General features: G+C 41.3%; 1 protein-coding gene across 9 annotated transcripts in view; it reads left to right on the plus strand.

Moving 5' to 3' along the window:
• CADPS2 (calcium dependent secretion activator 2) overlaps positions 1-24,486 on the plus strand; it is a 315,214-nt gene that overhangs the window by 212,503 nt on the left and 78,225 nt on the right. For all 9 annotated transcript variants that reach the window (XM_088652400.1, XM_035128678.3, XM_035128680.3 and 6 more), the window contains exons 14-16: positions 9,088-9,189; positions 10,369-10,432; positions 11,757-11,880. In XM_088652400.1, the coding sequence (XP_088508526.1) occupies positions 9,088-9,189; positions 10,369-10,432; positions 11,757-11,880 (290 nt within the window). The remainder of the gene's footprint in view (positions 1-9,087; positions 9,190-10,368; positions 10,433-11,756; positions 11,881-24,486) is intronic.

Consider the following 24,486-nt stretch of genomic DNA (forward strand, 5'->3'; position numbering starts at 1 on the left):
ACACAGCTTGGGTTGCCAGACTCATTAGAGGACAGGACTTCTGTGCCTTTAATTGCCCTGCTCTCTTTTGAGTCTGGAAACCTTAAAAGAGAAACCAGCAGACCCTTTGTTTAATTTCCAAGCAAAGGGTCTGCTGGTTTCTCTTTAAAGTTTCCAGACTCAAAAGGGAGCAGGGCAATTAAAGGCACTGAAGTCCTGTCCTCTATTGAGTCTGGCAACCCTAGACACAGCCCTCCTGCAAGAAAGCATTTATGATCACATGATCGCCATAGCACATCTGGCCAGCTCTTACCAACCAGGATGGACACAGGTCCAGATGGTGGGCATCATCTCTTCAAACATTTTGTCAGTGTTCTGCAAAATTGTCCCCACAATATCACCAAGGGTTGATCTCTAACCCCTTGCATTCTAGAATCTGCCATACCTCCCCCAAAATAACTGTTGAATGACACTGCTAATGTAGTTGTGACAGAAAAGCATAATTTTACTGCCATCACTGCCGTAGACTGGGTCTGAAAATGGGCTCCCCCCTTCTTTTTTTCATGATCATTCATTTGCCACTGTTCACAGCTGCTGTTTCACCCTTCCATTTTCCATTTGATAGCCATTCCCCACCCTGTTCCATTCTTCCTCAGGTGAACTCAGCCAATGAGGGCTCACATCATAGATGTCGTGATGTTATGGAGGAAACCAGATATGGCTCTTCGTTGACATCACTTACTTGGCCAAATGATGTCCATGTAGGATGAAGACAACACTTCTTATACAGACCACAAAATGAGCTCTTTGCAGCTCTCTTCCATCAGTGACTAAAATGTGCGAAAATAAGGCCTGTGATTTATAATGAGTTATGGGAAATCTGCCCCTCCCTCTCAACTCATGTATTTCCTTGCATAGTGTTCCCAAGACAAAATCACTGTTTAGAGGTGCTAATGTCACTGCTGTCCTTAGCCCTAGATTTATATATTTGAAATATGCATGCAGTGGGCTAATTATGTAAATAGACTATAGACGTGGCAATCTAAACAGTAGCAGCGGAGGTTAAGTGAAGGTACAAAATACAGAAAAGGAGCTATTGTTTTCTTCCTCATCATCTCATCTTGTATCTAGTTCTCACGCTGCGACTTCCCATTTTGTCCCTCTCTTTCTGAAATGATGTTGGTGGGAAATACATGAAGTGCAAAGTGACTTTTTCTCCCTGCTGAGAAGCAGGTTGAATTGACAGAAGCCCGGCCCGCTTCCAAGGTTGGCGTCTCACTCCCTCTTTGATGGAAGCTGATGCACTGAACGTCCGTCAAACAGATAATAAAGGCGAATGCCGTCTCACGGGAACCAAATCAAGCCTCTTACCACCAACGTTGTAGTTTCACCCTTTATTGTTCTTTAAAAATTTCCTTTCTTGCCGGGGGAGGGGCAGAATCTGCAAAAGATGAACTGTGTAAGATATTTCACAGGCTTTGGGAACACAAATGTCAGAACATGGAGAATTGCCTTTCCAGAGAAGAAGCTGGGCATCTTGTCAAGGCACATAGCCATGGCAGAGCAGGGTTGTACCAGTGCCGTATCTGCCTTGCTGTTTAATAGGTTTGCTGCTGGAAGTATTTATTTTTAGTGTTGCAATGTTTGCCAATGGATGCAGATTCTAAAAAAAAAAAAATAGTCTAATTTCTCAATAGTTTGTGCCAGTGGCAGTTCTGAAGGAGTATGTCTTGTTCTCGTCGATGTTTTCCAATCTTGAGTGTCTTGGCAACTCTAGTCTGCGCTGGTTCTCACTTTGCTTCTTGTTGCCCCTTCAGTGAATTATTCTCTGTCCTGTGGGTCATCAGAGACTGCAGCAAAAAAAAAGAAAGGATGCAAGATGAATGTATTTGGGACTGTTCTTTTCTATCATTTGGTGTTTTGAAGCAGGGAAGATTGAGTCACTTAGCAATTTGCATTCCCTTTTATTTGTTACCTCGGTTGCAATGTACTGTTATTTTAAGTGTTGGTGATGATAACACAGGAATGGGGCAAACAACTTTCCTGGCTTAAATACTGTCTATATGCTGCCCACACAAAGTTCCTGTGCTTCTCTGGGAACTAGATTAATACTAGGAAGAGGTCGTCCAGCAGGGAGGGAAAGGAAACAGTAGAAAAGCTTGGAGATACTCTTTAGATCAGGCATCCCCAAACTTCGGCCCTCCAAATGTTTTGGACTACAATTCCCATCTTCCCCGACCACTGGCCCTGTTAGCTAGGGATCATGGGAGTTGTAGGCCAAAACATCTGGAGGGCCGCAGTTTGGGGATGCCTGCTTTAGATATTTGAAAGTAGGGCAAATCAACACCACTTGTGTTTGAGCTGTGGTAGAAAAACCTTTGGGCAGGCCCGGAGATATCTGTATATCTTTGCAGATACAAAATTTGTGTGGTTGGCCCCAGCTGCTATCTCAGTGCAGTCTTTGGAATCTAAGGAAACATCAGCTTGTGATCCTCAGTGGCAAGGGGAAAGCTTTCTTCCTGAAAATCTGGAGGCAGAATTCAACCTCACTTTACACCTGACTTTCAGCTCCCGTTTCATCTGCAGTTATGCTAAGGAAGCCTGCTGAAAAGCACTTTCTGGTGGAAGGAGGAAAAGGGTGAGGTGGGAAATATGAAGGATTTAAGGTTCCTCGGGAAGCTGAATGCTAATCATGACCATTTTCATGGCATTTTCTGGTGCAGTAGTATTTGAAAATATCCCAGGTTCATTGCTGGTTCTTAACGCTTCTTGTTATGCCTCATTTTAAAATGTGAGGAGCGGCATTTAAACTCTGCAATTTACACCCTTGTTGAGGACCTAAAAGATGGGGGGGCGGAATGTAGTGAGAAGCTCTTGTTTTTTTCAGCATTTCTCAGCTGGAAGTATCCAGGTCAGACTGTGATCTCACCATGAATCGCTGCTATTCCAGAGAAGTGCACTTCCTTCCTTAGGGACGGTACCCTTTAAGAAGCAGAAAAGATATCACAGCAAGGGTCTCAAAACCTGCCTAACTGCCACCTCTCAGTGGAAAAATAATTTTAAACCTTTATTCCCTACAAGCTTAGACAAGGGAAGACAAATTGCCTTGCTCCTGATGGGGTTGTCTTTGTTTCAAACCAGATACATTAGGGGGGGGGGGTATTCTTCACTTTTACTATTCTGAGGTACAGGTCACTGCATAGTCAGTGAAAATGGATCTAACAAGCTCTTTGAAAATCCTAGGTGTTGTCAGCAGAGTTTTGTACGACAGCAAAGTCAGGTAGAGACATGACGGGCTGTGAGGTCTCCCATGTGCATGTAGCGATTCTCCTCTTATGGCAGGTTAACAGATGGTGACATTATCCTGGCTCACCTTTCTCACTTGTCACTATCAGGACCCCTGGCGCTCTCCTGTCGCACGTGTGACACGCTGCAGCGAAGTTTAACATGACAGAAGTATTTCTTTTCTCGCTGCAGAAAGCAATTTCTCCTGACAGTCAAATCAGACAGAGGATTTCACCTGTATCTGAGCACGTTCCATCTGTCAGAACGCCGAGGTAACAGTGTCGTGGCATTCACTGTGAGGGAGGAGCGAAGTTCCTTATTCTTTCACATTGCATTTATGAAAGAAAAGAGTGATGTACACATCTTGGCGGTGTCTGATGAAATTGCTGTCCTTGAAATTTATCTTTAAAGATGAAAAGCACGTTGGGCTTCCTCACCTGACAGGTCACAAGTAGAATTTATTCAAGAGAAGAGAGGAGCCGGCTGTGTGCCTATTGGTGCAGCAAATCATGTCATGACCAAGCGATCACATTCTTGAGAGCTAAAATGTCCAGCTAATACTTGCTTAAACCTTTCCTGATAACACGGACCATATCTGCTATATAATTCTCTTTTTTCACTGATCTATGCTGCAGGAGAATCCCTGGTTGTATCTTAAGTAAGGGTGTGTGCTGGAAAGGACTAACCTTGGTTGAGATCTCACTTTACAGGGACATGGATGGTGCTTGGTCTAAACCACTGAGCCTCTTGGGCTTGCTGAGTGGAAAGTCGGCAGTTCAAATCCCCAGGGCAGGGTGAGCTCCTGTTGCTCTGTCCCAGCTTTTACCAACCGGGCAGCTCAAAAGCATACCAGTAAGAGTCTGTGCTGGAGAGGATTAACCTTGGTTTAGATTTCACTTTAGCCCCAGCCAGCATGGTGGAAGTTGTCCAGGGATGGTGGAAGTAGGGTTGCCAGACTCAATAGAGGACAGGACTTCTGTGCCTTTAATTGCCCTGCTCTCTTTTGAGTCTGGAAACCTTAAAGAGAAACCAGAAGACCCTTTGCTTGGATATTAAACAAAGGGTCTGCTGGTTTCTCTTTAAGGTTTCCAGACTCAAAAGAGAGCAGGGCAATTAAAGGCACAGAACTCCTGTCCTCTATTGAGTCTGGCAACCCTAGGTAGAAGTTATCCAAGGATGGTGGAAGTTGTCCAGGGAAGGAAGAACTGGATCCAGGGGAAGGACCAAGTGGGTTGACAGAGGAGTTGTGAGGGGCCCAGTCTGGTTCTAACCCACTGCAGGGAGCAAAGAGTTAAATCCCCTGTCCTTCTGTGCTAGAGTTCCAACATGGATTAGGGCCCCTATGCTGGCTTCTGTAGATAGATAGATAGATAGATAGATAGATAGATAGATAGATAGATAGATAGATAGAGATAGATAGTAGATGGTAGAGATATACAAATATTTAAGGGCAGAGCCCTCAATCTGTTCCTATCTACATAACATGGGAGGGAAGGTTACACAGTACCTTTTTCATATATAATATTGCACCCATGCTTGCAAAGTCCCATGAGGAATGGGGTCGGGGGGGGGAGGTAGAAAGAACTCGGGCAGAGAAAGAACATTGCACACACCTAATCTAATATTGCTCTTTCCTGGCCATGATTTGTTCCATATGCTGCTCTCTTCTGCCAAGGCTTTTCCCTGGTAGTAGTGTTTGCATGTAATAATAATAATAATAATAATAATAATAATAATAATAATAATAATAAATTTATTATTTATACCCCACCCATCTGGGGGCTCCAAACAGAATATTAAAAACATGATAAAATATCAAACATAAAAAAACTTCCCTAAACAGTGCTGTCTTCAGATGTATTCTAAAAGTCAGATAGTTGGGAGGGCGTTCCACAGGGCGGGCGCCACTACCAAGAAGGCCCTCTACCTGGTTCCGTGTAACCTCACTTCTCGCAGTGAGGGAACCGCCAGAAGGCCCTCGGAGCTGGACCTCAGTGACCAGGTTGAATGATGGGGGTGGAGATGCTCAGCAATCAGAGATGGGATTGAGGTACAACAGGAGGTGTGCTCCTAGCCCTTGGCATTGTACAGCAAATTTAGGGAGTTTCTACCACTGGCAGAGAGTCTCATCAGCCCTGTAGATAATATTTATGCTTATTATGATCTTGCCACAATGCAAGATAGATAGATAGATAGATAGATAGATAGATAGATAGATAGATAGATAGATAGATAGATAGATGATGCAAGTGACCAGAAATTTAGGAAAGGATCTTTTGTTCCTGCTTTTTGGCATTTGAACTGACATTTCTAAATAGGCACACGACATGTTGCCATGTGCTCTGGGCTACTGTAATCCGTGAATAAAGGAGACAAGCATTTTATACCTTACACCAGGCATGTCAAACCTGCGGCCCTCCAGATGTTTTGGCCTACAACTCCCATGATCCCTAGCTAGCAGGACCAGTGGTTGGGGAAGATGGGAATTGTAGTCCAAAACATCTGGAGGGCCGCAGGTTTGACATGCCTGCCTTACACCATATTCAGTTGTGTATTCTATGTGGCTGGAGGAATGGCTAGATGTTCGGATTTCTGCAAGCCTTTTGCCAACATTCTGTGTACTTCGATGAATCCTGCCAGACCTCATTCTGAGACATACATTGAGACACACACCCCAACAATAGCCAAGAATAGCATTCCGCTACGAAAGGATGAATCCAAAGAACTGCAGGTGGTGTGTGTTACTTTTGATGCTCGTGTTGCATTCTGGACTTTCCAGGTTGGGTATACTCTGGGGATAAGGCATAAAATCTGGCGCACATTGCACCAAGCTATTAACTCTGAAAGTTGCCAATTGAGGTGTTTGGCAAGCTGACTGGTTTTATTTCAGCTCTCTGTAAGACAAAGTAGATCACGTGGCCTGGGCTCTTTTTTTGAATTCAGTGACCTAACAGTTTTTATACACATGTGTACTTATGCTGTCATAGATGAGCAGGCATTAAGGAATGTGGAAAAAGAAAGAAAGGGTACAACCCAAACAAAGAGAAGAGGACACGATGGGGAATTATGAAGGCCATGGTGCTATTCCACCAAATGCCTGTAAGCTCAGGTTGCTGAATTAAAGTTGATTTGGTACAACAAACCCGCTCAAAATAAAATCACTTAAAAATTTTGCACTAAGGAAAGTGATGGGGAAAAGGCCCTGGAAAGGACGGGACAGCAACTACTTCACACGACATTTTATAACCTCCTTGCAAACAAATGGAGATGGATGCTTGAAATCAGCCGACGTTGCCAAATCTCCCTGCAAACTTTGTGTGGCAGATAAATCAGAATGATTTCATCTGAAAGTCACCTAAAGTTTTTTTTAATACTCTTTATTAAATTTAAAATCAATATAAAACAAAACAACCATCTAAAATACAAACAAAATCAATACATAAATAAATAATCATATACTTTCAAACAAAACTTATTCCATCTTCTCAAATATATCATCAGCTTGTCTTGTACATCTTCCATTCTGTCTTCACATCTTCTTTTGTAACTTGACTTCCCCTTCTCTTCCATCCTGACTGTAAAATTATTTATCTTCCTACTGCTTCCATTAACTTTCCTCCTGGGAATACTACAAAATGTTGGTTTCAAACCCAAGTTCTTTTAAATATACTCCAAATTTTCCCCAATTGTCATTAAATTTTTTATTGGAACCGCCCCTAATCGAATTCATTAATTTAGCCAAATCAATATAACCGATTAATTTTTCCTGCCAGTCCTAATGGTGGGTACTTCCTTACTTTTCCATAATTTTGCAATTAAAATTCTCGTCGCCGCTACTGAATAGAAGAATATCTTTTCATCCTTTTTAGCCACTTCTTCTTCAACCATTCCTAATAGGAAAGATTCTGGAGTCTTTTTTATGTTATATTTAAATATTTTCTTTAATTCTTCTAATACTCCATTCCAGAAAGGTTTTATCTTTGAACAATGCCACCAGACATGTAGGAACGTACCTACTTCCCCTTCACACCTCCAGCAGTGATTGTCTTTAACTTTATACATTTTATAAATTTTGACAGGCGTCAGATACCACTTATAGAACATTTTTATTAAATTTTCTCTAATTGCTTCTGATGCCGTAAATCTCCATGTTACACTCCAGAGTTTTTCCCATTTATCCATTTCTATTGTTTTCCCTAGATCCATTGCCCACTTCGTCATTGTCTCCTTAACAACTTCATCTTTCGCTTCCCACTCTAGAATGATGTTATACACTTTTGAGATGATTTTCCATTCACTCTGTAATAAACTTTTTTCAAGTAGGGATGGTTCGGACATAAACCCTCCTTTTTTCATATCTTCTTGAAATCTACAATTTAATTGATAATATTGGAGCCACCCTGCCAATTGTTGCTTAACATCTTCATATTTTTTAAGTTTAAATACCCCTTCTTTTTCCTCTATTAAATCTTTATATTTTATCCATTTTCCATCATTATTTAATTTTTTCACTGTTATTATTTCAATTGGAAGTCACCTAAAGTTATCTTCTGTTCTGCACATGGAAATCCTTAACTGGATTTGAGTCACAGGCCAATAATCCAGAGAAGGAAAATTGCCTTACATATGTACTCTTGTGGACAGATCCAAACTGAACAGCAAAGGACTGAAAAATGGGTCCAATATAATAAAGTTCATGTGGTCAGATTTGATTAAATTTCGTAGTTGAGTAAAGACATTTAACCACATCTCTAAATGGGCAAGGAGGGTCTTGGATCCATACAAAAGAAGGAAGACCTTACTGCCTCCTGCCCTGCTTAAACTTAAAAGGCAGGGATAGGGGACAATGCGACTTTCCATATATTGTTGGCCTACAACTCACATCATCTGAAGAATGGCATTGGCCATGCTGGCTGGAGCTGATGGGAGTCCCAGAGACATCTGGAGGTTCCCCATCTCTAATTTAAAAGAACGAGAGACTGGGACCAACAGTGAAGTAGTATCCCTAAGGACAGGCATCCCCAAACTTTGGCCCTCCAGATGTTTGAGACTACAATTCCCATCTTCCCCGACCACTGGTCCTGTTAGCTAGGGATCATGGGAGTTGTAGGCCAAAACATCTGGAGGGCCGCAGTTTGGGGATTCCTGCCTAAGGAGAGCATGATAGTTGAGCATTGTTTTCTCAGTGGCGTCACGTTTGCTCAACGTCACATTGGGGAAATTGTGGAGTTTGGGATCAAAGTCAATATTGTGATGGAAGGGTGCTCAGAGAAGCCTTCTTTCGTAGCATTTTCATGAAGCGATGCGAAATGTTTATACATTACAAATCTGCCTGCATTTGCCAGACATTACCGTAGGAGCTAGGCTTTAAATTGAACAGCTTCTAACCTCATTCCGCTCTACCTGTTTTGTCGTCTCTGTGGGCCACAATGTTAGTGGCTCTTAACTGCTCACTGCTCTTTAAGTTCTGAACTGGACTCCTCTTCACGCCTTGAAAATGTATTTTAATTATTTTCAATTGTTGCATCCTCTATTATATGTATGTGACACAGTTAGCAGCTTATTTAATTTCACACTTCTGCTGCATCATTCCTCTCAAAGAGCTGTCTCGGTAGTGTATGACTTCTAAAAGGCTATGTTATTGCCGTCAGGGCTTTGTCCCCTTTACTCCTTTTGACGCTGAAGTGTTATGTGAAATTATAACTGGTAGACTATAAGTGCCTATGTTTTCAAGGTGATACATTAATGAATTAAGACACGATTACCACTGTTCTATCCTTAAACGTATGGTGCGTTTAAAAAAAAAAAATCTGTACATTTCAGACCCGATGGAATTGGAACGGTAACCATTGAAGAGAGAGAAAAGTTTGAAGATATTAAGGAAAGGCTTACTTCTCTTTTGGAAAACCAGATTAGCCACTTCAGGTAAACATTTGCATACTGCAAGTTTGACATGCCTATTGCTATGAGGAAAGAAGGAGATGGTGAATTAGGGTTTAGATCCTGGTACAATCTTAAATTTGAATGCCGTTCAGTTTTTATAAACCAACTGAGGCCTTTGAAGAGGAATATCACCCTTCCTTTCAGTTGGTTTTTGAAGCATTGGGCATTTACTCTACCTAATGTTGCAAGTCGCATGGGAATTTTGCCCATTCTGTACCAATTTATGCCAGTCATGCAAACAGATCAGAGACCTGCAAGCATGGATGGTGCAGACCAAAAATATATAGCACAAATGACCCCTCCTTTTTTAAAAAAAAATATAACTTTCTCACTTAACACTGATTTCACCTATCAATCATTGCTATTTGTCTTTGGTGGAGAGGGAAGGGAATTGTTTACACTAGGCATGTCATAGTGATTTGGAAGGTGAAATGCAACTTTACTATCAGTAGCGTATCTGTATATCTTACATCATTTATACGGTAACAAGAGAAAGCACAAAGGACAGGGCAAAAATCGTGCAGATAATCTAAGAATATTTGGGCAAGAAAATGCAAACCTTTGTTATTAGAAGCTGAGGATGTAGAAGTTTATTGAGGCTGCAATCCTGTACTCATTTATCTGGAAGCAGGTCCCATAAACCTAAATGTAGCCTGCTTATTTCTAAGTAATTGTGTATGGGATTGCACTGCTGCTAACCTGTTACTCTTGTTGATTTAAAACCCTATAAGATCTCAAACAATACTAATAATTGGGGTAGTACACATTTTACTTCTGATCCAGTTCCATCTCAAAGCCATCCAAATAGAAATGAAGACCCTTAAACCTTGCACACCCACATTAAAAGCATCCCTGGATAAAAGTGTTTTGAGAGCATGCCTAAATGATTGGCAGGAGAGAGTCAATTATACCGCTCAAGGCAGGAAATTGTACAACTTTGGGGTCTGTCCCTCGTGCCCACCCACCTATGCCCCCAAAGCAGCACATACTTTTCTAAATAATTTTAAAAGAAATATTTACAAATGTTCTTGTCACACAGAGGTGCAACTTTATCTGAGATTCCTGCATTGCAGGGGGTTGGACTAGATGACTCTTGGGGTTCCTCCCAACTGTACAATTCTATGATTCTAATAAAGGATCTATCTTTTGTTTATCTTTAAGGTATTGTTTCCCTTTTGGGCGTCCTGAAGGAGCGTTAAAAGCTACGCTTTCATTACTCGAAAGGGTACGTTCCGAGTTTCATTTCAGTTTTTCATTTCAGTACGTTTTAGAAAGTGACTTGCTTTGGTGTTATTTCCAAATGTTAATTTTCCCCATGTGTGTGGCAGACACCTATTTAGTACAGAATCAGTTGAGTAGAATTTTACTTTAAATATTTTTAGACTCTTTAAAATCAGTCATGGGATTGTGTCTTTAGAATTCTCTCACAGCAATATATGGAGAATAATGGAGGAATTCTCCATGAAAATATGGTAAGTAAAGTCCTTCATGCTCATAAAAATGTAATCCCTAAAAAAAAGTAAGTAGAAGTCTGTTGGATCAGTCTATGGGTTGACCTGGTTCAGTATCAGTGGTGACTAGCCATGATAACTCTTGTTTAAGGAAATTTGCCTTTACTGCATCCTTCTTTAAATACCTTCCATTGCTAGACACTTCAAGAAATCTTAGGAAGCTCATGAACAGAGTTCAAAGTCTGGAAGAGCTCAATTCAGGCCTAAAACAGAGGAACTGTGCATGGTGCTGTGGTCTAAACCACTGAGGGTCTTGAGCTTGCCGATCAGAAGGTTGGCAGTTTGAATCCCCACAATGGGGTGAGCTCCCATTGCTCTGTCCCAGCTCCTCCCAACCTAGCAGTTTGAAAACACGCCAGTGCAAGTAGATAAATAGGTACCGCTGCGATGGGAAGGTAAATGGGGTTTCCGTGCACTCTGGTTTCCATCATGGTGTTCTGTTGCGCCAGAAGCGGTTTCGCCATGCTGGCCACATGACCTGGAAAGTTGTCTGTGGACAAACGCCGGCTCCCTTGGGGTATTTTTCTTATTGGATTTTGTGTGGTAGGGCAAATCCGGATTTAAGGAAATAAAAGGTATGGCCTGGCATCTTGATGATGACAACATCATGCAGATGCTTCTGAGTAGGAGCAGCAATCCTATTCCACAATACACTGCCGTGTGAAAGCTACAAGTACTGTAGCCAATTTATGTTTTCTCATCCTTTCCCCTACCCCCAATCTTTAATGTAAAGATAGTTTGACCTTATGAACAGCTGTAAATATGACAATATATCATGTATGTTAAGTACTATGTAAACACTTGTTTTAGCCTTATGTTTAGAAATGGTGTCTGTGGATGGGCAAGTCTAAGTTATAGCCCAAACGGCTGCTTTTTAACTCAAATCTGCAGAGATTAATAGCTAAGTCGATTAGCGACTTCCTTTTCTTTCAGCCTCTAATTGCCAACAAATCTAAAACAGCCATTAGTATATGTTGAAACCTTTTCTCTTGAGGGGTTATGGTAATGTGTCTAACTCAAGCACTGTCTCTGATGCAGGTTTTAATGAAAGATATTGCCACTCCCATACCAGCGGAAGAAGTGAAGAAAGTGGTTAGGAAATGTCTGGAGAAAGCAGCCTTGATCAATTACACTCGGCTTACAGATTATGCCAAAACAGAAGGTTAGTACAGCAATCAGCTAGCTACCAGAGTGGCTGCAAAAGCTATCGGCACCTATTAACTGGATATATTTTGTGAGCAGCCTTTTCTCTTTCCTGAGCAAAACCTGTACCACAGCAAGGGGAAATATCTCATTAAAATCTCAGCTGGTGAACTACTGAGCTTTTTCCTATTCATGGCTTTAATATACCTCCTGGGACCATGCCTGAATGAATGATCTTTGCTTTGTGCTGAAGTTCTCCTTTGTCCTTTATTTTAAGGGTAGTTTTGTGTGTCGCATAACTGGCCCAAATCAACCCATTCTAGAGGGCACTTTCTTGCCCAGTTTTAACATTTGAACTTAGTTGCATAAGGAAGAGACATCAGGCATTCCGGAGCCATTGAATACAGCCCCTTACCTAGCTCCAGTTCCCTGGTTGCCCCTTGTTTATTAATGAACCGTTAAGAATACACATAATAAAATCCTTCTCAAGTCCTCAGCCAATGGGCTCACTTACATGTGAAGCTAGAGAAACCTTTCTTCAAATAGGAGAGAGTGGACCTTTTCTAAATTTCCCTTTTGTGTGAGTAGTGTTTTAACCCCTAGGGTGGGGCGGGGTGTCTTGGATGATAATCATAAATAGAAACCAGATAACATTTATATAACATAAAATAAAAGGGCTTGCAACATGAAGAATTGTTGGTGCATCAGCTTCTTTATATGCAACGAGACTTGCAAAGGAACACAGGATGATACAATTTTTTCACTCCCAGATTTCCCACCATCTCTATGGTTAAATTGGAAAATGTTAGGTTTCTGACTTGATAATCACCTCCCTGGATGTCAGTTGGGGCTTGAGCTCCTCAAGACCGTTTCCAGAAATGTTGAAATTGTAGACATGTACTTTATTGTCTATTTCACATTGCTTTATATTTCCACATTACCTGAGATGCTGTGGTGTGGTTTTTTATTGCCCCACCACCTATAATCTTTAAGAAGAAATCGTAAACATGATGGGGTTGTAATGGGGTTATTTTGCAGAGCAATGAAGTAAAATGTATGGAACATATGAAGCTGTGTCACACCGAATCAGATTGTTGGCCATCTCCATCTCGGCCTACCCCATCTCAGTGCTCTTCAAATGTTATTGGACTCCAACTCCCATCAGCCCCAGTCAGTATGGACAATGGTCAAGGATGATGGATGGGAGTTTACAACAATTGGATGGGAGTTTACAACAAGTGTGCGTCTGTGTGTGTGTGTGCGTGTATGTGTACCAATATTGTTCTAATAACAGCCTCATTATAACAATACCAATTTTATCCAATTAATGCAGTTACTAAAGGCAATTATTCAAATGTCTAATTATACAATTTAATTAAACTGGGCCCCCTTGCATACTAAAGTTGATGAGTTCATTCTTCTATGTTTTTTCTGCGTTCCAATTTTTTAATAATTTTCATCCCATTCAGATATAATAATCCCCTATATAACAGCTACAATCTTGTGATTTCAACTCGTTTTGGTATAATAGGTAATTTGTAAAGTTTCAAGTGAGGGACTTCAGCTGTAATCCTCATTCTTTCTTGCATGTGACCGTTTCCCCCATGATGTTTTCCCATCCATGTATTGGTGTTGAATCCTTTATTCCTGCAACTGTTGGTGTTTCCTGCTGTGTCTTGCTGCTATCTCACAGTTTCCAAAAGTCACTGCATCACTACATCCCGTGATTTGCCTTCCAATAAACAAGACATCTCTGCCATTTTTCCAGCCTAGGAAGAACGGTCTGAATCCAGACTGCAGATAGTTAATCCAAAAATCTTCTCACAGCTGGTAGACTCCTTTCCTCCCTGCTACTGATTTATGCCCACTTATCCTTATCACATACACATTCCTTTGTGGATAATGGAAGTTAGGGAATATTTTGCTCTATATTTTCAAAGCATAGCATTTCTTTGTCCCTTCCCTCTCAGCTCCTTTCTCTCACACATGCAGTTCCAGTTTTGTAAAATTCCACATTATACAGTGGTACCTCAGTTTTCGAACATAATCCATTCTGGAAGACCGTTCAACTTCCAAAACATTGGAAAACCAAGCCGCAAAGGGCAGTCTGCAATTTCAATTGAGAAAATTGGGGGTGGGGTGGGGAATGACTCAGCAGAAGCCATTTGACTTCCGAAAAGTGTTCAAAAACAGAAGCAATTACTTCTGGGTTTTCAGTGTTCGAAAACCAAAACATTCTGCTTCTGATACGCTCAAAAACCAAGGTACCATTCTATTCCAATTTCTTCCACCCTCACTTGTGCAGATGGTGTTTTTTTTAAAATAAAACTTGCATTCCAGGGGTTTGCCGTATCATGACTGTAGAGAAAAACCTTAAGTAAGCAAGCCGTGGGCTCCCTCCCCACATCATCTCTTTCACCCAATGAAATCCGCTCTCAATCCAAACCTTTCCCGTCCTTGTAGCTGGGAGTATTTGCGGTTTCTTATCTCATCGTCTCTGACATGCACCTGTAGTTTACTCCAATTAAAGTCTAATTAGCAGGATAACCTGTGCTTCCAGGAACGGGATTGGGGGGTCCTCCACGCACACAGTGTCTTTGCCTGCCCTCACATTCCATGGGGAAGCGAGTGCCAGACCTCAAGGCAAACTGCAGATGGGAGCCTGATTCCTCTTCCAACCGAAGAGGAATGCAGATAATGAATTTTCCCCATCATTATCTGATTTGTATCTCCGTCTCTCTCTCTCTCTCTCTCTCTCTCTCTCTCTCTCTCTCTCTCTCTCTCTCTCTCTCTCTCTTTCCTGCTATGTTAAAAGAGTCTCCATTCTTGGCACACCGGAAACAGGAGGTAGTTTGCAACGTCTTCCTACTAAGCATAACAATAACATGAGTTGTTTAAAATTCATAATTTGTTGGAAGCCATTGTATAGGGTTTTTTCCCCCTAATCACATGCTCAGTATATTTTGCAACCGTTTATTTTTAGCATGACTGAAATTGTAGTCACAAAAGCAGGGGAGAGGAATGGTGCCGCTTGTATTTAACAATTCGTTTTAACTTACTTTCCCGTCTCTTCACTATCCACTGACAAACATGAGTTAGCCAATCTCTTGAGTGATTAACCAAAAAAATAAAGCCATCTCATCACTATGGCAACCGATATTATATCATGGGAATAACAACATGAAAGCACCTCAGTAACCAGTTTATCATAATTAATTAAGATATCACGTTGTGTTTAAATGAAGGAGGATATATATGTGGATCTTTCTGAAAATGAGAAAGATACCTTTTCACCTTCAGCCAGCATCCTATGCATGCTTGCAGCAGGGGGCTCTTGCTGTTCAATTATCTAGAGTTTTTAACAAGCTTGTTTGGCGTAATTGGTGTAAAAATAGAAAGTTTCTAAAAGAAGGCACCCAAGCTGGGCTGAGAGTCAAGCAAAGTAATCTTGGCGTGGAGCTCATTGTTTACAGGTGATATAAATATATCATTCCTTAGATCCTCTGAAACTTTACAGAAATGTGAAAAAGGAGTCACATTGCAAAGTATGATGTATTTGTTTGTTTGTCATGAGGACTAGTTATGAAAGCTCACAGACCAGGGCATGAGCTTCAGCCAAGTATATCTGAGTCAGTCCCTGAGTGGAAGACTGGTGGGGCGGAGGCAGGATCCTATACATTATGTGCCCCCCTTGAGTTGTGCAGAAGAAAGGCATGAACAGAATTAGTTCCTGAAGGAAACAGGAACTCCTTATTGACACTCCCAGAAAAAAAGGCCATATAACTGACTCAGATTATTGCGTTTAAGTGATTTGAGTCAACAGTGTAAAGTACAAAAGCCTAAACAGAAACAAAAGTGAGACCTAACTCTCTCTCTTTCTCTATTTTTAATTAAAGGTTTCTTTCATACAGTAAATAAAAACAAAAATATCACATTATTTCATCCAGAAACATGGGGAGACTCGAGATTGGTAGCATTAATAAATTCCCACATTCAGCTTCCTTAGGTGTTCCTGGGTCCTGGAATAATGAGGGAGGGAGAAAAATGTCTCTCTTTCCACTTCCCCCACACCATTCATAATATTGCGCTGTGTCCCACTGCCTAGTTTCCTTTTTTTCCTAAACAGCTCCAAATACTGTATCCTTTCCTCATATGGAACTATGCATTGCGATTCCTTTTCAAAGTGCACTGTTTGCAAGTGAACATGCCCATAGGGGTTAATTTTTCGGTTCCAAAATCTTACAAGCAGAACCCAGTTTTTAAGAAGGCATTTCTTCTTTTCCTCATATATTTATTAACCGTAAGCTTGTGTACAAACATGGGGTCCTGCGTTTTTCTCCTTCACTCGCCAAGAGTTAGCCAACAAGCCTGATTTCCATGCTTTAGCCAGTGAAGTGCATGCTATTGTTAACATGTTCACAACTAACACGACACGTTCCTTTCAAATTTGCCCCTTTATTGCTCCCAGTAACATTGCTGGGGAATTAATTTGCCTCACATACCTAAATTGTATCCTTGATACCTTTTACAATAACAAGCCAGTATTGTTTTTCCTCTCTTAGATCTCAAATACATATTGGATATATTTTGACATGTTTTTGCTATTCTCATAAGCATGAAGTAGCAGAATTCTTCCAAAATATTTTCAATTTTCTTCTGTCACTGAAAGACCGAATTCTGTCACATGTTTTTATCCCCAAGTCATTCCTGTTAGTTGTATCCAGGAGTATTCTATAGATTTTTGACATCAAACCTTTTGTTATGTCAGGTTTTCATAAGATGTCAGTGGTCTCTTTATGTTCACAAAGTCCCTTTGAGACAATTTTTTTTGTAGTAAGTGACAAATAAGTGAAGTAAGTAGTTATTTGGAAAGTGAAATAAGTAGTTATTTGGAAATAGTTTCTAATTTGTAGATAATGGGAAAGGGTAGCTGTAGAAAGTGATTTCTTTATCTGCATTGATGATGCAGTTTTCAGTCAGGGTAGGGGTGTTTTGCAGCCCTGCCAAAATGTGTTCCCTATCCATGGAAATACAACAATTCAACACAAGCAAAACTATGTGAATTTGTTTAGTACAGTGGTGCCTCGCTAGACGAATTTAATTCGTTCCACGGGTCTTTTCTTATAACGAAAAAGTCGTCTAGCGAATCCCATAGGAATGCATTGAATTTTTTTTTGAATTTTTTTTTTTTTTTGCCCATAGGAACGCATTGATTGAATTTCAATGCATTCCTATGGGAAACCGCGATTCGCTGATGAATTTTTCATAAAACGAATTCGTCTAGCGAGGCAACCTCCGCTCGAAACATCCTTTCGTTAAGCGGAAATTTCATTAAGCAGGGCATTCATTAAGCGAGGCACCCCTGTATGTATAATTTATTCAAGTTGCACAATCCAGTTTTTCTTGGTATACTATTTCAGTATATATATATTTAATTCAGAGTACCCACAGTAATCAAATACTACCAATTTCCTAGCAAAATAGACACCATACCTGACTGACAGCTTGCAGAAGTTTGGTTGACCCACTATCAGTTCAGTGGCCTGATGGTGTCAATGGAATGTTTAAAAAGGTTTATCTTTTTCTCTGATTTACACCTGCAGTACATTACTCCAGTCATTATTTTTGGTTGTGAAAAAACATCCAATTATTAATCGTAGAAAATGGTTTTCTTGTTGGTAGCGGAGCATATTTCATAGAAGTTAACAAAAAAACACTGTTCAGGCTTTTCCATATGAAGAAACGTAATGCCCATTACAGGGTACGATAGAAAATAAAGTCACAGGCATGACTTATTTTCTTGCTGATCCCATATAAAAACTTGATTATTGGAATGAATTTGTTGTCTTTTTAACAGGATGTTAAAGAGGTTGCGTATTTTTATTTGCTAGAATAAACTGATTTATTATACATTACAGCTTGACTTACATAATGAAGGTAAACTAATACTACTATTTTCTGCTTCTCCTTCCTCCCTTTTTTCTTGCCCTTTCATTTAAGCTACAAATGAAAAGGATCCAGGTGACTGCTGTGTTAATTGTGTGCATGTATGCATGCATGTATTTAAGTGTTCGTTATGGCTTTATTAATTGTACAATGTAACAACAACAAAATCAGTGCATGCTTATTCAGAAGTAAGACCTATGGGATTTACTGCCAGCTAAGTATATATGGGGCCTCTAAGTCACCGGGAGCATTGTATCAGAATGGAGCAAGAGCCCTCTCTTATGTGTTGTAGTCAAGGAGAACTTGTGACTAGGTTGTGGATCTCTGCCAAGTAGCCCCTCCACATCCAGTTCAAATTTCGGAAAGGTGGGAGATCCCGAGTGACAAGGTGGTTAGGCTGGCCTCGGCCAGGACCAGGGCCTTCTCAGTACTAGCCCCGACCTGGTGGAACGCTCTGTCTCAGGAGACTAGGGCCCTGAGGGATTTGTCATCTTTTCGTAGGGCCTGCAAGACAGAGCTGTTCTTCTTGGCCTTTGGACTGACGCAGTCTGACCCCGGGGTTACCCTCCCCTAAGTTTTTATCTTATAATGGTTTTATCATACTTGTAGATTTCTAATTTTAAAATTGAATTTTAACATTGTATTAATCTGCATTTTAATTGAATTGTTTCTTTTATACTTGTGTTGATATTTTTGCTGTTAGCCGCCCTGAGCTAATTATTACTATTATTATTATTGTTGTTGTTGTTGTTGTTGTTATTATTATTATTATTATTATTAAGACTTCCATGTGATCTACAGTTCCATATCACTTGTAAGCCTTTTCATGCTAAGGCTTCCTCTTCCCCCTAGACATTTGCACAGGGCATGCAAGATCCAAGATCACATATTCTCCATAACTGTTAGCATTACACTTGAAGAGGGCTAATATCTATCACAGTTTAAGTTATCCCACCAGCAGACACATTCTAGGGGGAAGTTATTATGTATTGCACATAACAAATTGAAGATTACGTATCGCACATAGCAAATTGACCACAGTATCAAAATAGACCGTTTAATGATAATAATGCAATACACAGTGTCTTATTTTCTAAATGAACAATTAAAATGGCATTGCAGTAGCTTTACACCTATATTTTACCTCACGGACCGCATCTCTTCATATAAAATATCATGGAATCTGCGTTCACCATCTGTGGCCTTCCTTCGTGTGCCTCGTCCATGTGAGATCCAGAGGGTGGCTACATGAGAACAGGCCTTTTCTGCAGTGGCCCCCTGCTTGTGGAATGCTCTCCCCAGGGAGGTTGCCTTGCGTCTTCAAATTTATTTTTGGGCGCCAGGTGATAATGTTCCTCTTCAACCAGGCCTTTGGCTGATTAATATCCTACAGCCTTCTAAATGTGTCTATGGGAAAGGTTAAGGTAAAGGGACCCCTGACCATTAGGTCCAGTCGTGGACGACTCTGGGGTTGCGGCGCTCATCTCACTTTATTGACCGAGGGAGCCGGCATACAGCTTCTGGGTCATGTGGCCAGCATGACTAAGCCGCTTCTGGCAAACCAGAGCAGCACACGGAAACGCCGTTTACCTTCCCGCCGGAGCAGTACCTATTTATCTACTTGCACTTCATGCTTTCGAACTGCTAGGTTGGCAGGAGCAGGGACCGAGCAACGGGAGCTCACCCCGTCATGTGGATTCGAATCGCCAACCTTCTGATCGGCAAGCCTTAGGCTCTGTGATTTAACCCACGGCGCCACCCATGTCTATGGGAAGGGGGGGGGAGTATTGTTTTGTTGTTTTGGTTTAATTATTTACTTGTGATTTATTTTGTGTTTTATTCTGTGAGTCACCCTGAGATCTTCTGATGAAGGGTAAATAATAATAATAATAATAATAATAATAATAATAATAATAATAATAATATCATCAGTCTACACTGGGGAACTGTGCAGGGCCAAAATCTCCTAGTTTTTCCAACAGTTCTATGGAAGCTGAAACAACCACCAATTTGGTCACCAGCAGTGTTATTTCTGCGGAGAAATATCTAGGGGTAGCAAATACGAGGTACAGTGATACCTTGGTTGTCAAACGCCTTAGTTGTCGAACAAATCGTCTCCTGAACATCGCAAACCCGGAAGCGAGTATTCGGTTTGCAAACATTCTTTGGAAGCCGAACGTCCGACGCGGCTTCCGTAGCTCCTGCAGCCAATCAGAAACCGTGCCTTGGCTTTTGAACCATTCCGGGAGTCGAACGGACTCCCATTACGAATTAAATTCAAGAACCAAGGTACCACTGTATTCCAGTATTGGGTTGGTCATTTGGGATCTTTTCTTTTGGGGAAAGTCCCCCTCCCCCCAAAAAGCCATTCCAAAACTGGTTTCAGTAGTGTAATGCCCCATTCTCATCAAGTGTATGTTGAAGTAGAGGTCGACAAATGGAGCAGGGGGGAATGCACCATCTCCAGAGAATTTCAAAGGTGGAAGAGTCACAAAGAGACAAGGATCTTGATAAGGGGAGGGAGTTGCCTTGCAAGCTTCCACCTCTCGCTTTCTCTTTGGTCTGCAGGCTGAAGGTTCCTCATCCCTGATCTCTTGCCTCCACTGACTGTCCTGGTGGCATCTCTCCAGTGTACCTGACAGTCTTTCCCAGCCCTGCCTGCAGATGTCTGGGACTAAGCCAGTGACTTTTTGAATGCAAAGCATGTGCCTCTGCCACTGAGCCACTTGGTTAATATTACGAATAGATTAAAATTACTCTTTTCAGAACAGTAATAGCTTAGGAAGCTTCAAAACCCATATAGCAATTCCAGTACTTTCTCCTTTGGAGAACTCTTGCAATCTGGGCAAGGAACGTCAGGTGATTCTTTGTATGAGGAGTCCACACATTGTGGACCCAACTATTTACAGACTAGCTTTTCAGACAGTCCGCTAAGTTTAGAAATGCCCTCCCTGTTTTTCCATGGGTAGACAGTTTGTTTCTACAAGGGAGCACCTAAGCATCTGATCTCCCTTGTCTTCAGCTGGAAATGGTGCAGGACTTGGGCTGTTTCGGACTGTGTACCTCGGGTCTTAGTGGAAGCCTGCAGAAGGAAGTAGTTTAAAATTGAGTTGGGATATGGGCAACCCTACTTAAGCATGACACTCATTGGTGAACTTGAGGAAGTCCACTGCCTTTTCGCCTCACTGCCTCTTCAGATTTGTCATGAAAATTCAGAAATTTGAAGCACTGGAGAATTATAAAGTGAAATGTGTAATTTTCCAGAAATACGCATCATCAAGTTCCAGCGCCCACCTCACCCTGGTCTGTGGTTGACTTCTTTGAAGCTCATTTTCCTTCAGCAGACAGCATCTTAACAGCACTTATAACCAGTCTCAATTGGTGGGTTTTTTTTCACCAGACTATGTGTTCCATCTAGTGTTAGCTCATAGACAGTATTATTTTATTTACTTATTCCAGTGCTTATCTTTCCTCAACACTAGATAATGAGATTAAGGAAAGAGCAGGGCAAATGGCAGTAAGTTTAATTTCCACCCTCCAAACCATTTCTATCCACTAAAGCAGCGTTTCTCAACCACTGTTCCGCGGCACACTAGTGTGCCGCGAGACGCTGGCTGGTGTGCCGCGACGTGCAGCGGCGAGAAGGGCGATTTGCATTGTCACATGCCTGGCGGCCGCCAATAAGCAACACTGACACGCCGGAAAGGAAGCCGGCTGGGTCATGACGCGGGGCGAGCGCAGCTCTCAACAGCCACCACCACGGGAGGGTGGTTTTAGACAAACTTAAAGAAGCTGGCTGGATGAGCTCAACCTGAAATTTGCTGAGCAAAGGATTGTGCTGGCAGAGAAATCAGCGGCTTGTGAAGCCTTATTACAGGAGATTGCAACCAACACAGCAATTGGCAAGTGTTTCTTACAGTCATAATTATATAGTCAATATAGGGCGGCACAGAGTTAAATTTTTTAACTTTTTTAATGGTGGTGTGCCTCGTGATTTTTTTCATGGAACAAGTGTGCCTTGGCCCAAAAAAGGTTGAGAAACACTGCACTAAAGTGAGATCCCATCAATGCGGGGGGGGGGGAATGCCACCGTTGGACCTTTGAGTAACAGCAAAGCTACTGCAGTGACATTTTAATTGTTCATTTAGAAAATAAAACACTGCGTATTGTATTATTATCATTCAACGGCCTATTTTGATATTGTGGCCGATTTGTTATGTGTGATACGTAGTCTTCCACACGTGAAGCTGAAACATTTATACAATCTTCAAAAATATTTTTCGGCAGTAGGAACTTCACCTCAGAATGCGTCCCTATTGGCGGGGCACTATGTCTGATCTTGCCACTTTTGTGATGTTGCTTCAGTGTGTTTTCTTAGTAGCGGCTAGAATTTCAGCGAATGGGTTGATTAGAAGTTCAGTCCTCTGAACTTTGAAGGGGACCTTTCCTTGCCCATGTAGCCAGAGCAAAACTGGAGCAGCAATGTTCTCTGAAGTTTACACACCTATGAGTTTGCAGTGTGTGTGTGTGTGATTATATATATATATATATATATATATATATATATATATATATACACACATACCCACACACGTGTGTGCACAAATGTGCACATCTAGCATACTGATTGGCGTCTTGCCTCTGTGATGTGTACACACAGTGCCAGGCACAATGGATTTCCCCCCTTTTTGTGTGCGTGGACTCTTGGTGCTACTGCCGAATCGGCACAGAGAAGGGTTGCCTTGGTGATGTCCCCGAGGTTAAGGTCACTTTCCATTTTCAAAGACGGCTAAGGTGGTGATGTGATAGCTTTGAGTGATATTTGTAGGAGTGGTGAAAAGGGAGCTGCTGACGGGGTTGTGCTCCCATTTCTCCTCCTCCCTGGGAGAGGCACGGTTTCTCTAACAAGGTTTTTTTTTTTGTTCTTTTCAAAGCATCTTGATCCCAGTGCAAATTAAATTACAAGCTTAAACACTCGTTGCATTTAATCGCAGAGTAGGAGCTAGATCTGCATTCCTTCTACCTGAATGGCACCCTTGTGGTTTCCACCTATTTCCTGGGGAGTAGAGGGCAGCTCCAGGGGAAGAAAAAACTATTCTGTGGGTGCCTAATAAAGAGTTGTGTGAATAGAGAATCTTAGCATCTCTGTGGATGTGATCAAAACTTGGGTGGTGCAATATGGCTGGCAAAGCAGAAGCTGATGACTGTTACAGAATTCCTTGCAGATTCTGCAAAATCCCAACCATATTAGGCTTTAAAACCTGTTTATAGCTCTCCTGATTGCTGGAGCAACCATAAAACATGGGAGCAATTTTTACCTTGAAGTTTGTTTATATACAGTGTTACCTCTACTTACGAATAGCTCTACTTACGAATGGAGCTCCGTCCGCCATCTTGGATGCGGTTTAGATAGGATTTTTTCTACTTACGAATTTTTAGATAGGGTTGCTTCGACTTACGAATTTTTTCTCCCAATGCATTCCTATGGGATTCGACTTACATTTTTTTTTTACTTACAAATATGCGTTCGGAATGCATTAAATTCGTAAGTAGAGGTACCACTGTATATATATATATAATCACAATGGGACTATCTGTGGCAGTGATGTCAGTTCCCGGGACTGACTCAGTTACACGTCACCAGCTCTCGTGGGTCCATACTAAGTACCTCCAAATTCTCCCTGTTTTTCATTTCTCTAGCCTTATCTGACCAGAGCTGGTTTATAAAACTCCCCTGAGAAAATAATAAAGGCTTTCGTCATCTGCCCTTTTTTGGCATTGTAAGCAATCCATTAAATACTTTGAATCGACTCAGGAGTGTGACACTCTCCTTTCTTCCTTGAGACCCTTTTCAAAAAAAAAAAATCTGGGTAAATATTGTAGATGAATTAGTCCCAGATCCTTAACACATGTGCACATAGTTAGAAAACAAAATGAAAATTTTACCCAAATCTCCTTACTTTGAGACCAGACGAATATAGGCAAATGAGTACATTTAATGTGTGCATATCTGGGTTTACTGACTAAGCGATCTGGCTTGTTAATGCAGAATTCAAATCCATAAATACAAAAGTAGACATGACATAATTTGGTTAGCTTTCGTCCCTCGCTGCCCCAGAGTTAATTTTTGCACGTTTTCCATACATATTCTCTTTTTCATCCTTCATCCTTTGTTTGCTCATTGGAATGTTTATAGTTGCATATCTACCATATCTACGCTGGAAAAAAGTGGACTGGGATATATCTGGGATCATGACATTACCAGATTTTAGCTTCTGTTTGCTGATGAAATTAGCCAGATATCTAACTGTGAACGAGTGCAGTGGTGCAAAATTGCTGGGGGAGGGGGATGGAGAAAAGAAAAGGAAGAAAAAGGCTGACAAAGTGAAGGAAGAAGGGCAGGCTATGGCCAAGAAAAAGGACAATGAGAGACTTCTGTCCAGACAAATGGCTCAAAAGCTTGCACCTCTTTAATGAGGTCTTTTACAGACAAGTTTTCTAAAAAGAATGGCTGCATGTAAATGCCCTCCAAGCTCACAAGGACTTGTCTGAAGGAAAACAAGAGCACTAGAGGGACTATTGAACTGAAGGCAGAGTAGAGCCATTTGTGTATGTGGTGAGAGGCCTTCTGTGGTAATTTAAAGCTCTTAGTGCATGTTCATTTCACTGAAAGAACAAA

This window comes from Zootoca vivipara, chromosome 9, assembly GCF_965207765.1.
Source record: "Zootoca vivipara chromosome 9, rZooViv2.hap1.1, whole genome shotgun sequence".
NCBI lineage: Eukaryota > Metazoa > Chordata > Lepidosauria > Squamata > Lacertidae > Zootoca > Zootoca vivipara.